Source organism: Embiotoca jacksoni, unplaced genomic scaffold, assembly GCF_022577435.1.
Source record: "Embiotoca jacksoni isolate LCO1_2020_lvr unplaced genomic scaffold, fEmbJac1.0.p SCAF_44, whole genome shotgun sequence".
Lineage (NCBI taxonomy): Eukaryota > Metazoa > Chordata > Actinopteri > Embiotocidae > Embiotoca > Embiotoca jacksoni.
This window is the reverse complement of record NW_027185397.1, coordinates 2,168,525-2,182,242: the sequence shown is the minus strand read 5'-3', so window position 1 is coordinate 2,182,242 and position 13,718 is coordinate 2,168,525. Positions and strand designations below refer to the sequence as shown.

Genomic DNA, 13,718 nt, shown 5'->3' with positions numbered 1-13,718 from the left:
GCCAGCAAAAAAACAAACCATCATTCAAGACATGAATTCTGTCACATTTTATCTGTGAACAAATCTCCATGTCAGTCTCTCCTGTCTTTTTTTTTAGACTTGTGTTTCTCTGCCCAGCTCTAAGATTTTTATTTTTTTGCTTCGATCACACGGCCAGCTGAAACTAAACTCGTTGAATTCGCTTTCTGCTGAAATGCACAGCGCTTCTCTATGGAGCACATAGAGGACAAGGTATGTGTAATGGAGATCCCTCCAAAACAAAAAGGACATCCTCTTGGGGGCCATGTTCCTGTAAGTTATTTATAAGTTAGTTGGAACGCTAGTTGACACTTTTTAACCCAAACGTGCAATATTTTCAGTATAGAAGTATATATATATATATATATATATATATATCCGTTTGATGACACAAAAAATAATAATGAATAGTCCCAATACAACAAGAAATACGATTGTAATTTTTTAATCCAGATGCTCACAGTTGAATCAGGGGTCATTAAGCCCTATTTTAGCCAGATGAGGACTTTAAGTATGGCCGTTGGGTTTAGCCACAGCTGCAGTGGCCGTCAGGGGTATCGTGTTACATATCGTCCTGTCGTTTAAAGTTGCTTTTCCCTTATTTTGCATTATTCTGGTTCCATTTTCCTGTTTTATTTTGTACTTACCTCTTGTTTCATTTCAGATGACGTCACTTCCGGTCCCTCATGATTTCCCACCTTTGTGATTGTCTTGCCCCGCCCTGATTGTTTCGGCCTGCGTCCAATTGTCCTCATGTGTATAAAGTCTCTGTCATATAAAGAAATGACAATTGTCGTGTCATTGCAAATAAAACTGTTATAGAACGGTGCATTTGTATGTAAGTTTTACGGTTACAAAATTGTCAGGAGGGACTGTTGGCCCTTGGGCATTTTCACATTATCAAATCTGGACCTCTTTGAAAAAAGTTTGGACACCCCTACTATTGGTTAAAGCTGCTCCAGTCATTTCAAAATGAATCTGAGGTCTACGCCCAGTAGGATGTGACAACAACAAATCATTATTTACGGAGTGTACGAAGACATTTATATTAAAACGGTGAATTTGGGTCTGGCAACACCAGGCAACCAAATCCTGGTCCACACTGCCGGAAAACTGACTCATATTCTCTCCAGACAATCCTGCTCCCACATCCCAACGTTCTCAGCCCGACATCCCATGATACCCAAACTGTATGTGATGCCATGGAAACAGGACATGAAGAACCAAAGGCTCCTGATGAAGGTACCAATGGAGAAAACGAACTGTCTAGAACCCTGCAGACTGTCCGGTCATATTCACTGTGTGTGTGTGTGTGTGTGTGTGTGTGTGTGTGTGTGTGTGTGTGTGTGTGTGTGTGTGTGTGTGTGTCAGAACGCAGCTCTGGCAGGGATCCCTGTGGTTCCTCTGGAGGAGTCTTTGTGTTTATGTGGTCGGGAGCGTCTCTGCCACAGTCAGGACTCCACCCATAGCTCCACCTCGTCATCCTCCTCATCTCCTCTCAGCCAGGTTGGACTGATGGCTCATCACACCTCCCACTTGTCCAGGTAAAACACCTCAGAGACTGATGCCGCAGTCAGAAAAGTTGATTTGAATACTTTTTTGCAGATATTTTACAATAATTTGCTTAAAACAAAATGAAGCACTAGCGGCTGTTTTCTTGCAGGTACAACAGCTCTGTGGTGAGGACCAGACGACTCTACCAAACCTGAGAACAGATCACAAAAATACCAATAAACTATCGGCTTTATCCTCTGACTTTCATCACAGCTGTGTATTCAATATTATTTTTGCAGCAAGATATTTCTTGCACATGATATGCAATTAATATTTGCATTTGGATTTTTCATTACTTTCCAATATGCGAAAAAATAGCTATCACTGCTTTTCCACCAGAAATGTTGTGGTTCTAGATCCGGTTCGGTTCTGCAACAGATACCACCCTGCTTGATTAAAATCAGCACCTAAGTTCCTCATGGTTTTGTGCAGCAAAGACTATAGAATTATCCCACGGGCCTAAAATAATTCTCTCATAATAATAATGTATGCCTAATTCTTGCAACTGAGCGTCAGTGGTGGTTCATTTCTTCCTGGGTTACATTAACCTTAATAATGACTTAATAGCTCTATTTAATGATCACTGAGATAATAAAGCAATATTATAGAAAATAAAGGTGACACTACTCCAACTGAGAATTTATAATCCAAAATATTATTGCTCCAAAATGTAAATTACACAGGGGAGTATAGGGCACAATTAAAAAAAATCCAACTGCTACTTCAGCACCACAGACAGCAACACATTTAACAATACACAGGTATAGGCTTGTTCTAAGCCCAGGGCTATCTTTAACTAAGGAATAACACTGCAAATAGGACTCGCAAACCCTTTGCAAAAGTTGGGGGTAAGCCTATTTTGGAATGTTTCAGGATGTTGCCAGTATCAAAAAGCTGCTTTACCCTTTCTTATTTATTTCAGAGCCACGGTGTGGGCCATTCATTCAAACTTACACAAATCTCATTCAAAAAATGGATCATAAAGTCAGACCGACTCGACACATGCTAAACAGATGGACGGCATCCTCCTTCCAATTTCCTACTGCTTGAAAGAAACAGGCTTTGCAACATGTCGCAGAAATTAATATGGGCATGTATCATCTGAGCTTTATACTGTTAAATTGTATTATTTTTGTAGTGTTTTATAGGTAGTCTATTAAAAATAATTAACTTTTAAATGACTTTCAATTTAAGGATTGACTTCTCAAAAATGTTTTTCCCAATCCAAATTTTAAGTTTCTTTGAGTCAGTGTTGTTCTGTGAGGTCAGTGCACACTGCAGATAGAATATATATATATATATATATATATAATAGAAACTTTGTTTGTCCCCGTGGGGAAATTGGTTTGCAGCATAAACACACAGGCATTCCATCACATCAGACATTATTGATCAGGACAGCTTAAAATAGGTTGCTCTGATTCAATATTATAATTTTCACCACACGGGGTCAGTGTTTTGAAAAGTTACTCCTCACAGTGGTCCTCATCACCAGGCGCTTCCTTCAGCACCACAAACAGCACCAGCAGGGACAGAATGGAATGCATGCCACTACAGCTACAAGTTGACATAACACAACATAAACCATCTCTATTGTCAGGATTATCAGCATTATTAACACGGTCCATGGTGTGCCTCGTTGTTTTTAATAAAGTTTAGAACTTGTGAATTAGTGATGAAGACGTTTTGCCTCTAACTGTAAAAACGGAATTTCAAATAGTAAGTTGAAAAAAGATAAATCTGTTAAATTGGTCCAACTTGTTCCTGTCATTGTGCCCTTGTATTGTTCCGTGATTGGCTTCAGCATCAAGAGCTGTGACAGAGAAAGCAGCTGTTGTTCCCTATGCTAATGCTGCTGCTGCCTCCCTTCGTGCGTATCTTGGCCTCTGTGTGAATGTCTCAGTGTGTCCCCAGCACTCATGACAGATGTCTTTGTTTAATGCTAACACACACACAAGCACAGACACAGACGCATACACACCTTAAATGCGTGTGTGGTGAAACAGAGACAGACACAGAGGGAAATAGAGAGACTTGGTTGCCTTTACGCACGATATGCACTGATCTTCCCCGTGCGTCCTGGCGCATTCCGTACCCAGAGGACGGAGAGGAGTAAATGGCTGTTTGTAACTTTTACATTTAAATGTTTATTTTGGACTCCAGTTTTATGATTTATCTCTCTGTGTGTCCGTCCGCTCTGACTCTTTGCAAATAAATTCCGTGGTTTTGGATCAAGTGCTTTTTACACGATAACCGATTATCTCTCGGTGCATCATTGGCACTGGTTTTATCGGGTATGTCGGGACAAAAACCTTCTCTGAAGAGCGAGGACTCCACTCAGAGCCGCTTCCAGGTGGATGTGGTGACGGAGGCATCATCTGCAGCGCCCGGCCAACCTCCAGCACCTGCCCCGGGCTCCAGCGATGGATCGAGGCCTCCTGAGGATTCCAAAGGCCGGTTCAAGGTGGTGGGGTTCATGGATTCGGGCGGCGCGGGGGACATTGGGCTCCCACCCGATGTCTTCCACGAGCCGGATACTGGGAAGAGCGACTCCGTCAGCCTCCATTCAACCGGCACGGGGCACACGCACATCTCCGACTCCCACTCCAACACCTACTACATGAGGACCTTCGGACACAACACCATCGACGCCGTGCCCAACATTGAGTTCTACCGGCAAACTGCTGCGCCTTTCGGGGAGAAGATGTCCAGACCATCGCTGGCAGAGTTGCATGATGAACTCGATAAAGTAATAACACGGTCTTCCCTTTAAGTTACTTAACGCTAGATAAGAGAGCAAAAGTTTAACGCACCAATGGGAACATTAGGTCGAAGTATTCAGAACTTTTAGCTGCTTATTTTACTAAATGCACTGCCGCACTTTGAAAACCCATCAATAACCCAACATGTAAATCCCCAAATCCTAATTTTATAAGTATTCTCAAGAAAATACGAGTTAGATTAGAAGTAGTTCGTAATCAGCACAATCTAAGTAACATTGTAATCGTTAAGATACATTCTTAGAATATAAAAGTTTTTTGAGTACTGCATATGTTAATATGAAGTTATCACTTCCTTCTTGTCCACCTGACCGAAATCAGTTATATTTCTGTAAACAGAAAAGACTCCCCTCACTCTTCCCTCCGCTTAATGCTGCCTGTTGTGACGCTGCAGTTATGCACCGACTCTATGCAAGATAACCTTCATTGTACAGTGAGCACGTAAGCCAAGCATGCTGCTGCCCAGTGACCCCAGACATCCAGTGCACCTAAAAGCCCCAGCTTCACTGAATATCAATCAATTGTTTGCTCCATCAACTTTTTTTATTTGGCCAAGTTTTGTCTGATTTAGACAACAACTTTCAGATGTTGAACAAAATATTAGAAAACTAGCAAATTTTAACATTTGAGTTGGTGGTACCATACAAATTCTTTACATTTTTGCTAAAAATGCAAAAAGAAAGTACAACCTTGCTGTGTAAAATGTAAATAAAAACAGAATGCAATTATTTGCAAATAATGTAAACCCGTATTTAATTGAAACAGACCAAAGACAGCATATCAAATGTTGAAACTGAGACATTTTATTGTTTTATGAAAAAATATATGCTCATTTGAATTTGATGATGGCAACATGTCTAAAAAAATAAAAAAAAAAGTTGGGACAGGGTCAACCAAAGACTGGAAAAGTTGTGTAATGCTTAATAAAACCCCTGGTGGAACATCTCACAAGTAATTAGGTTAACTGGCAACAGATCAATGATTGGGTATAAAAGGAGCATTTCAGAGATAGTCAAGATGGGGAGGGGTTAATCACTCTGTGAAAGACTGCATGGACAGACAATAAATAATGTTCCTCAATGTAAAATTGTGAATAATTTCATAATCTATGATAAATTAAATCATAAAAGATATACAGAGAATCTGGAGAAATTTCTGCAAGGGACAAGGCCGAAAGCCAATATTGTATGACCGGGATCGGCGGGCCCTCGGATGGCACTGCATTAAGAATAAACACAATTCTGGAGTGGGCAAAGGAACACTTCTGAAAACCATTGTGAACACAGTTCAACGCTGCATCCAAAAATGCAGATTGAAACTGCCATGCAAAGAAGAAACCAGATATAAACATGATCCAGAAACACAGGCTCCTTCTCTGGGCCTGAGCTCATTTAAGTTGGACTAAGTTACAGTGGAAAACTGTCCTGTTTTCTGACAAATCCAAATTTGACATTAAAGAGGAGAGGGACAACCCAGCTTGTTATCAGCGCACAGTTGAAAAGCCAGCTTCCGACAGAACAGGGATGCATAAGTGAACATGGCATGGGTAGCTTGCACATCTGGGAAGGAAACATTAATGCTGAACAATATATACAGGTTTTGGAGCAACATATGCTGCCATCCAGACAAAATCTTCTGCACATATTGCAACAGCATGGCTCCATAGTAGACTGCCAAACCTGTCATCCATTTAAAGAATTTGGCACATCATGAAACAGCAAATATGACAATGGAGATGTTGAACTGCTGAGAAATCTTACATCAGGCAAGAGTGGGACAACATTTCACTTTCAAAACTCCATCAACTGGCCTCATGAGTTCCCAGACATTTTCAGAGTGTTGTTTGAAGAAGAGGTGATGCAACACAGTGGTAAACGTGCCACAGTCCCAATTTATTTGAAACGTGTTCCGGGCATCAGGCTTTAGAACCCAATGAAGGACGTCCAGCTCTGATCCACTTTGTCCTTCTACCCTATTTATTGTTTTATCTTAACCTTTTTATTGTGGCTTTAATTGATTGTCAGGAAAACTTTGAGGACGGTTTGGCCAATGGAGAAGAGCCATCAGCCGCTGAGGAGGCGGCGGCGGCCTTAGCAGCCAAGGAGGGCAAAGGAGGAAGTGTCAAGTTTGGTTGGGTCAAAGGAGTCCTGGTGAGTGTTTCCGGCATGGATGGAAGCTAAAGACGCAATCTGCTTATATAATTGTGATGTGCTATTTAAATCAAACTCTGTTTTGAAAAACCAGAGATTATTTTCATAATTTAACGGCACACAAGAGTGAAAGTCCTCATTCAGTCAAATAAATAATCTTGGTATCTTGCTCACAAATATTTTTTCTGTTACAGCCACTAAGGTTGGATAGCTAGAAGAGGAATCTAGAGTACACTTAAATAACAGATTTAGGGGATTCTCCTTCAAAATGCGGGTCCCCACCATAGACCATATGTAAAGATGGAAGACGAGTCACCACTTACTCCCACTGTTTAAAAGTGAAGCATGGTATCTTACACTGGGGACGTGATGTGCAACCAGAATCTGTGCAATGTGTTTATAAGGTCCTGCCTCCTGCCCGCATGTGAGCACTGAACACAACTCTTGAACATCATGTAGACCAGCTGCTGCAATCTGGATTGTTTTGGACTTTGCACCCACCGGTCACTACTGGTTGTAAAATGACCTCACTAGTGTAAGATCGCAGTGCACCTTTTCTGAAATATTTTGGCTTCACTTCTGCTAAGCTGTCATGTTGTCCATCTTTATATCCAGTCTACGGTCCCCACGGTGTTGACTGTGTGTGTGTGTTGCAGATTCGCTGCATGCTGAATATCTGGGGTGTGATGCTCTTCATCAGAATGTCCTGGATTGTTGGACAGGCGGGAATCGGTAAGTAAAACTCAGTCAGAGGATACAATACTGTCTGAAGGTTTTAGGCACTTTAAAAGTTCATTTCATCAAAATCCCGCAATGTGCATCAAACAGGGGAAAAAAATCAAATCAATATTTAGTGACAGCCCTGGTTGCCTTTAAATCAGTTTTTCGAGGTACTTAGCAGGTGAGTTACTCTAAGCATCTTGAAGAACTTGGCACAAGTTTTCTGTGGATTTACAACGTAGCCAGTTTTCTGTCTTTCATATAATCCCAGACTGGCTGTGGAGGTCAGACCATCTATTGCAGAACCTTTTGTTGTTATTGTGGCTGTAGATGATGGATGAGAATCTGAAAATCTAAAGTGCCTAAACCTCTTGCACAGTACTTACACAGCACTGTATAGGTAAGCAGCGAAGCAAATGTTCTTCAGTTGTTTATGCCAATTTTACTTTTTGCATACTTTAAAACTGTTCACTGGTCACAAATACCCAGTGTACAAACTTGGCAGGTGGTAGCAGTAGGTAGCTAGCAATATAAGCACAATGATATGCAAAGCTTATTAAATCCAGTTTTTCCACCTTACCTCTGAGTGTTCATAAACTGGAATAATAAAACAATAAGAAAAGCCCTGTTTTGCACATGTGCACATGTTTTCAGTTTGTTGTGGGGCGAACTGCGCTGCCCCAAAAATTCACTTTGCACTCAGCCTGAACACACATCAATTTATGGACACTTGACACCTTTTTTGGTAAATTTGTGTAACACGGTAGATGATATCTCACTCATCTGTAACTTCACAGATTTTTCTTGTTTTTTTATAACACAGGACTGACCATTGCGATCATTCTGATGGCCACTGTGGTCACCACCATCACTGGCCTGTCTACCTCTGCTATAACAACTAATGGCTTTGTACGAGGAGGTGAGACACCCACCGCACATACACTTCTTATTTTTTTCAAAATGTCACCTGGTTAGTCCCACTTTTTATAAAGAAGGTCTGTAAGCTTGCTTTTAGGAATTTCAAGTGTTTTTATTTATTTTCATTTATTAACAAAAATATGGAATATTGGAGTAAACCAAAAAATTCTTCAATCTGAGACCGTTTGTTTCCCTCAGTAGTGTTTTTTTAGCATCAGTTCCACCACAAAGGCTGGATTCATACAATCTCCTCCCAAAAGTATAGATGTGTAATGTTGAAATCTGAGAAGGATTGATTTGGGCTCTAATCTGACGTGCGTTAATTGTTGATTTCTGAAGCTGGTAACATTAATGAACTTGTCTGCCGCAGCACAGGTAACTTCTTAGCCTGTCTCTGCAACACTATTGATAGACAGCTTTAGTTTTTGTTGTTGTGATTATAGTTTGGAAACTCTGTTTACATTAACAGATTGGTCCACCCTCTGAAGGTGGACCAATCGGTGTTTAATGTCCATGGATGTGCAATGTGCAATGATGTTAAAGTCATTTTTTTCTAAATGTAGTTTCAGCGGTGGAGAAGTTCTGCCACATATGGTGGTCAATGCCAATTGGTCATAAGCTGGTCAAATAGTTTCAAAATAAACCTGAGGTCTGCGCCCACTAGGATGCAACGACTCGAAGCGATTCCCTATGGAGTGTAGCCAGACCCATTTATTCACACAGTGAATTTAGGTCTAGCAAGACCAAATGACATCAATTCACTTTCGATGAGGCTGACATGATGATTGAAAACCTCGGTGTCCAGGAGGGGCGTACTATCTGATCTCCAGGAGTCTCGGGCCTGAGTTCGGAGGCTCTATCGGTCTCATCTTTGCCTTCGCCAATGCTGTGGCCGTCGCCATGTACGTTGTAGGCTTTGCTGAGACCGTTGTCGAGTTACTCAGTGTAAGAAATGCTTTGGTATAATTATTCAAACATATTTCTGTCTGATGATAATGGACTCTCATATTGATCTTGATGTGTTTATTGGTTGCAGGATGTCGATGCCCTGATGACTGACGAGCTAAATGATATTCGTATCGTCGGAACTCTGACCGTGTTCTTGCTGCTGGGAATCTCTGTCGCTGGGATGGAGTGGGAAGCCAAGGTAGGACTGTGAATCAAGCATTGACCACAGTGTAAATGATTGTAAGCCTGAAGCTTCTAATGAAGCATTTCCCCTTGCTGCTGTGACTCACCCAGCTTGCTGAAGTTCATTTGACAGACCTTTCAACTCCTGTCCTGCATTTCTGATTGGAAAACTTCACACCTGTGTATCTGCAATGTAATGAAAATTATAAATTAGAAAAGTAAATTTTTTTTTTACCAGGTTTTGTCTTTAGCTGTTATGCCTCTCGATGTTAATTAATTGGTCAAACACTAGACTAGACTAGATTAGAATATCTCGACAACTATTAGAACTATTTTGAGGAAATGTTGTCTACATATTCATTAATCCGAGTGGATAAAATGTGTTCCATCATGAATATTTTTAATATCTGTTAAGCTTTCCTCTTGTGGCATCATCAGGTCAAATTGAAAATGTGTCCAATGCTTGGGTTTATGACCAAATATCTGCAAAACAAATAACATCTCCATCAGACTTTGTAGTTTTTATCTAGTGCTAATTGGCAAAAGTTAGCACCATACTAAACTTAGATCATTTTGTCTTTAAAACAATATATTCACCAAACATCAACACATCAAAATTGTCATTGCAAACAGTTATAATGGATTTAACTCGAGCTTCACAGTTTTGTTGATATTCTTGTCCAAATATACTGGTTTAAGCTCATCAAACATCAGCTAGGTTTTAAAAATTGAAATATTATTCGCAATTTCCTAACTTGCTGGGGATCACCCAATGAAAACTCTTAGTACAACCGGGTTTTTCTGGATGTACCACCTCAATCTACCACCCCAGATTCAAACATATGTGCAAATGCTCTAGCTGGTAGGCTGATGGGGCCATCCAGTGCTTGAAGGGGGGGGAAATAAGTGCCAGCACTCTACTTATTGACGTCAGTGTGTGTATCGACTGGTGACAGCAAATCATGAAGCTTTGCCCTGGACAATGTATTTAACGGTAGATCTTCAAACGATGGATTTTAAGTTGGAATGGATACAGGAAGTTGCAGCATTCAGCCGAACAATGGTGACTTCACCTTGAACTCCAGCGGAAGATGACCGAAATTGATATGAACAGCAGAAAATTAAGATGTGATTGAATATTTGGTGGTAGCATAAATTCAATAATAATATAATAATGAATACGATGTTCATATATTTACAGAAATTGCACAGATACACAGCAAATTTCTGGAGTGAAATATCCTGCAGTTCAACAAAGAGTTTGATTTTGGGAGTTTATTTTCTAAATTAGACTCCAGCTTGTGTTCAGTATTAATCTCTGGTGGGGTAATATTCTGGGGTTCATTCGCTGAGTGTTGAGGAGCATCATTCAACAGTGTTTACTGCACAGCTTTATTACCGTATTAGCATTTCCCAGCATGCCTTAGTTATTCCTTTGTAACTTTTAAGAATAAAGCAACCAAATTAAATCCAAGTGAATGGCAGAAATTACATTTAGTTTTGTTAAAACATGCTGTTTATTAATATTTCAATGAAGTCATAATGATAAATAAAACGGGGCTATCATTCAAAACCATAAGTGTACAAGGTAGGAATGTAACATATATAGCAATCACGGCTTTAAAAGTAATCACTTGGTGAAAACATTGCATAGTTTGCAATTTGTTACATAAAGTTTTTATGCAGCATTAATTGTTGCACACTGCATATAGTTGTTAAATATGAATCTGTGGTAAATATGTTGTAATCTTGTAGTCAGTATTACCTGAGACCTTTATATAGTGTGATGAACTTTTAACTCCATGAATGTCAGATAATTCAGTCTTTTAAATGTTGACTGTTAACACTGTGAAAGATTTCATATTCAAACAACTCAGGGTTAAAGTAAAATTTACTCTTCATGGGAGTCGAGTTTTAACTCTCAAAGGTTCAACTCCTGAAAAGTCTTAAAAATCAACTCCTAGCAAAGAGTTTCTTCTACCGTGCTTGAGAGTGAATTTGATGGTCTCACATGTAACAAAGCAAATAGAGTTGATTTGAACTCAGAGAGTTTATTCCAAAGTTGTGAATTTGCTGTGTATGTTTTGGGGTTAAACTGAATTGTTTGGTGCTTTTGCTGATGCTGACTTTACATCAACAGGATCTTCTGCTAGGATTGTTATTAATGTTAGCTCGCTGGTTGGGAAGCGTTTGACTTTCAAAGCTCTGCTGTGTCATGGTCTGACACATGGTCTAATGTTAGTTAGACAAGCAGCCGACAGAAAAAAGCTGGCAGGCGAGAATTGAGAGCCATTATGAATCCCCCAACCACCCGTATATAGTAAAGGGATAAAAGGGTACTTGGCATCTTGTGAGAAGTGCTGGTGTACGAGAAAAAGTCACAATACACCAAAGAGTAAAGTGCAAGTGCTGTAACTGCATCCAGGTGCGTACCACTCCAATTCCTGCTCTCGGGTAAATTCAGATTAGAAAATCTAACAAAATCTTCCTTCAATATACCCTGCTCCCCATCTATTCCTTTTCTCGCTGTCTCTGTCCATTAGGCTCAGATTGTCCTCCTCTTCATCCTGCTGGCAGCCATTGCTAATTACTTCATAGGAAGTTTCATTCCAATAGAAAACAAAGAGCCCAAAGGATTCTTCGGTTACCACAGTGAGTCTGCGTGCCTTTTCTCTACCCAATAATAATCCCCCTGGTTTTGCTTTTTGCCAGTCTTATGTATGTATGTATACATTTGCAGTGTTGGAATTGAAATCAATAGTCTGGCTTCCAAACAGTACTTCTCTGTTTTGACTTCCTTCTACGACAGCTGCCATCTTCTTAGAGAACTTTGGCCCAGACTTCAGAGAGGATGAGTCGTTCTTCTCGGTGTTCGCCATTTTCTTCCCTGCAGCCACTGGGATCCTGGCTGGAGCCAACATCTCCGGAGACCTCACTGTGGGTTTTACATTTTGCATCTGACACTGATTGCATTCTTTAGTAATGGCTGATCTCAGAAGTGTAGCAGGTTTACATTTATTTTAGGATTGTTGGGTTGGTCTCTGTGCCACATTTCTCGACTGGAGACTAGACTTCCAGAGGTGGCAAATAATTTATTGCTCCCTCTTTCTCTTGTTCTGTTCAGAATAAGTAAAACATTATCATGGTGTGCCCCAAGGTTCAATCCAAGGCCACAGTTTTTATTTTGTTCACATGCTGCCATTACTATTATCCAAACATGGCATCTGTTTCCACTGATATGCAGACGACACACAACTCCATATCTGACGATCCAAGCCCTGTAAACACTTTGGTGAATTGAATTACAAGAATATGTGATTGGATGGCTCAAAAATGTCTTTTTTGTGGGCCTTTTGACAACGAACATTGCCTGAAGTCAAGTCATTTTATTTGTCAGTGAACTATGAAAAACTCACTCTTTTATTTACAGTCAAAATACTGCAAAATGGTCAAAATGTCTCTACATAGAAAGCTTTACTACATTTAACCTTGTCGTGTTGGTTGGTTGGTTGGTTGGCCAGTTAATTTTACAAACTTGTAAACTCTTCTTTTTATCCCTCTTCGCCTTCACATCCTTTCTGCTGCTCATAATGTTCCTATTTCTTGCATCTGATTTTCTCTGTGCTTTTTATTTTCTTTTGCAAAATGGTCTATTGCATTCTTTTGTATATGATGTGTTGTAAAAATCAAGCTTGAGCAGACAATAAATTTGATCCTGATATCATATCATGTTATCTATCTTTAGGACCCTCAGTTAGCGATCCCTAAAGGCACCCTGCTGGCCATTCTCATCACAGGACTCACCTACGTGGCTGTCGCACTCTCTGCAGGTTCATATTATATATTTACTTTTAATACTAATCAGGAAACTCTATATGAAATTGAATTCAGGTTTCTGAGATTTGCAGCTGTATGTAAGTGAATTCTCAAACTCAAATATTTAATGTCTTGGTTTTGCCTGCAGCTCTGTATTGTCATGGATCACAAGGGAACAACTGATTTATATAATTCTAAGATTTTCAGTGATTGTGAGTCTCAAAAAATGTCTAATCTAAAATACTTTATTTTACTTAGTATTCATAATCTGAATTGTCTACTGGTTGAACTTTTAAATATTGTTGTGTTATGTTTCACTAACATGGAAATGCTGTTACGTTCTGGTAGCTCTTAGATTCTATAAAAATGTTTTTATTGTCCGTATGAAAATGATTTAAAAAAAATAGTTGTCTGTACATCACAGGTATAGATTCACTTTGAAAGTGGACTGATAGTCTCAACTGGATTTTGGCAGAACAGAGACCACACAAGTTGTAAACACTTACATTTTGTATCAAACTGAACAAACTACAAATGATGGTGAAAAAAGGTCGAGGGGGAGATGATTTAACGGTGCAGCACACAAACCTACCGTAACATTAAAAAAAGGGAGGGCAAAGAGAGAGACTGG

General features: G+C 39.8%; 1 protein-coding gene across 1 annotated transcript in view; it reads left to right on the top strand.

Annotated features, from left to right (window-relative positions):
* Positions 1-3,572: 3,572 nt before the first annotated feature.
* Positions 3,573-13,718, top strand: part of LOC138210250 (solute carrier family 12 member 2-like) — a 28,480-nt gene continuing 18,334 nt past the window's right edge. Inside the window, exons 1-9 of the mRNA XM_069169302.1 lie at positions 3,573-4,321; positions 6,377-6,502; positions 7,159-7,234; positions 8,046-8,141; positions 8,946-9,085; positions 9,177-9,287; positions 11,815-11,923; positions 12,081-12,208; positions 13,017-13,101. Of these exons, the coding sequence (XP_069025403.1) occupies positions 3,869-4,321; positions 6,377-6,502; positions 7,159-7,234; positions 8,046-8,141; positions 8,946-9,085; positions 9,177-9,287; positions 11,815-11,923; positions 12,081-12,208; positions 13,017-13,101 (1,324 nt within the window). The 5' untranslated portion in view covers positions 3,573-3,868. The remainder of the gene's footprint in view (positions 4,322-6,376; positions 6,503-7,158; positions 7,235-8,045; positions 8,142-8,945; positions 9,086-9,176; positions 9,288-11,814; positions 11,924-12,080; positions 12,209-13,016; positions 13,102-13,718) is intronic.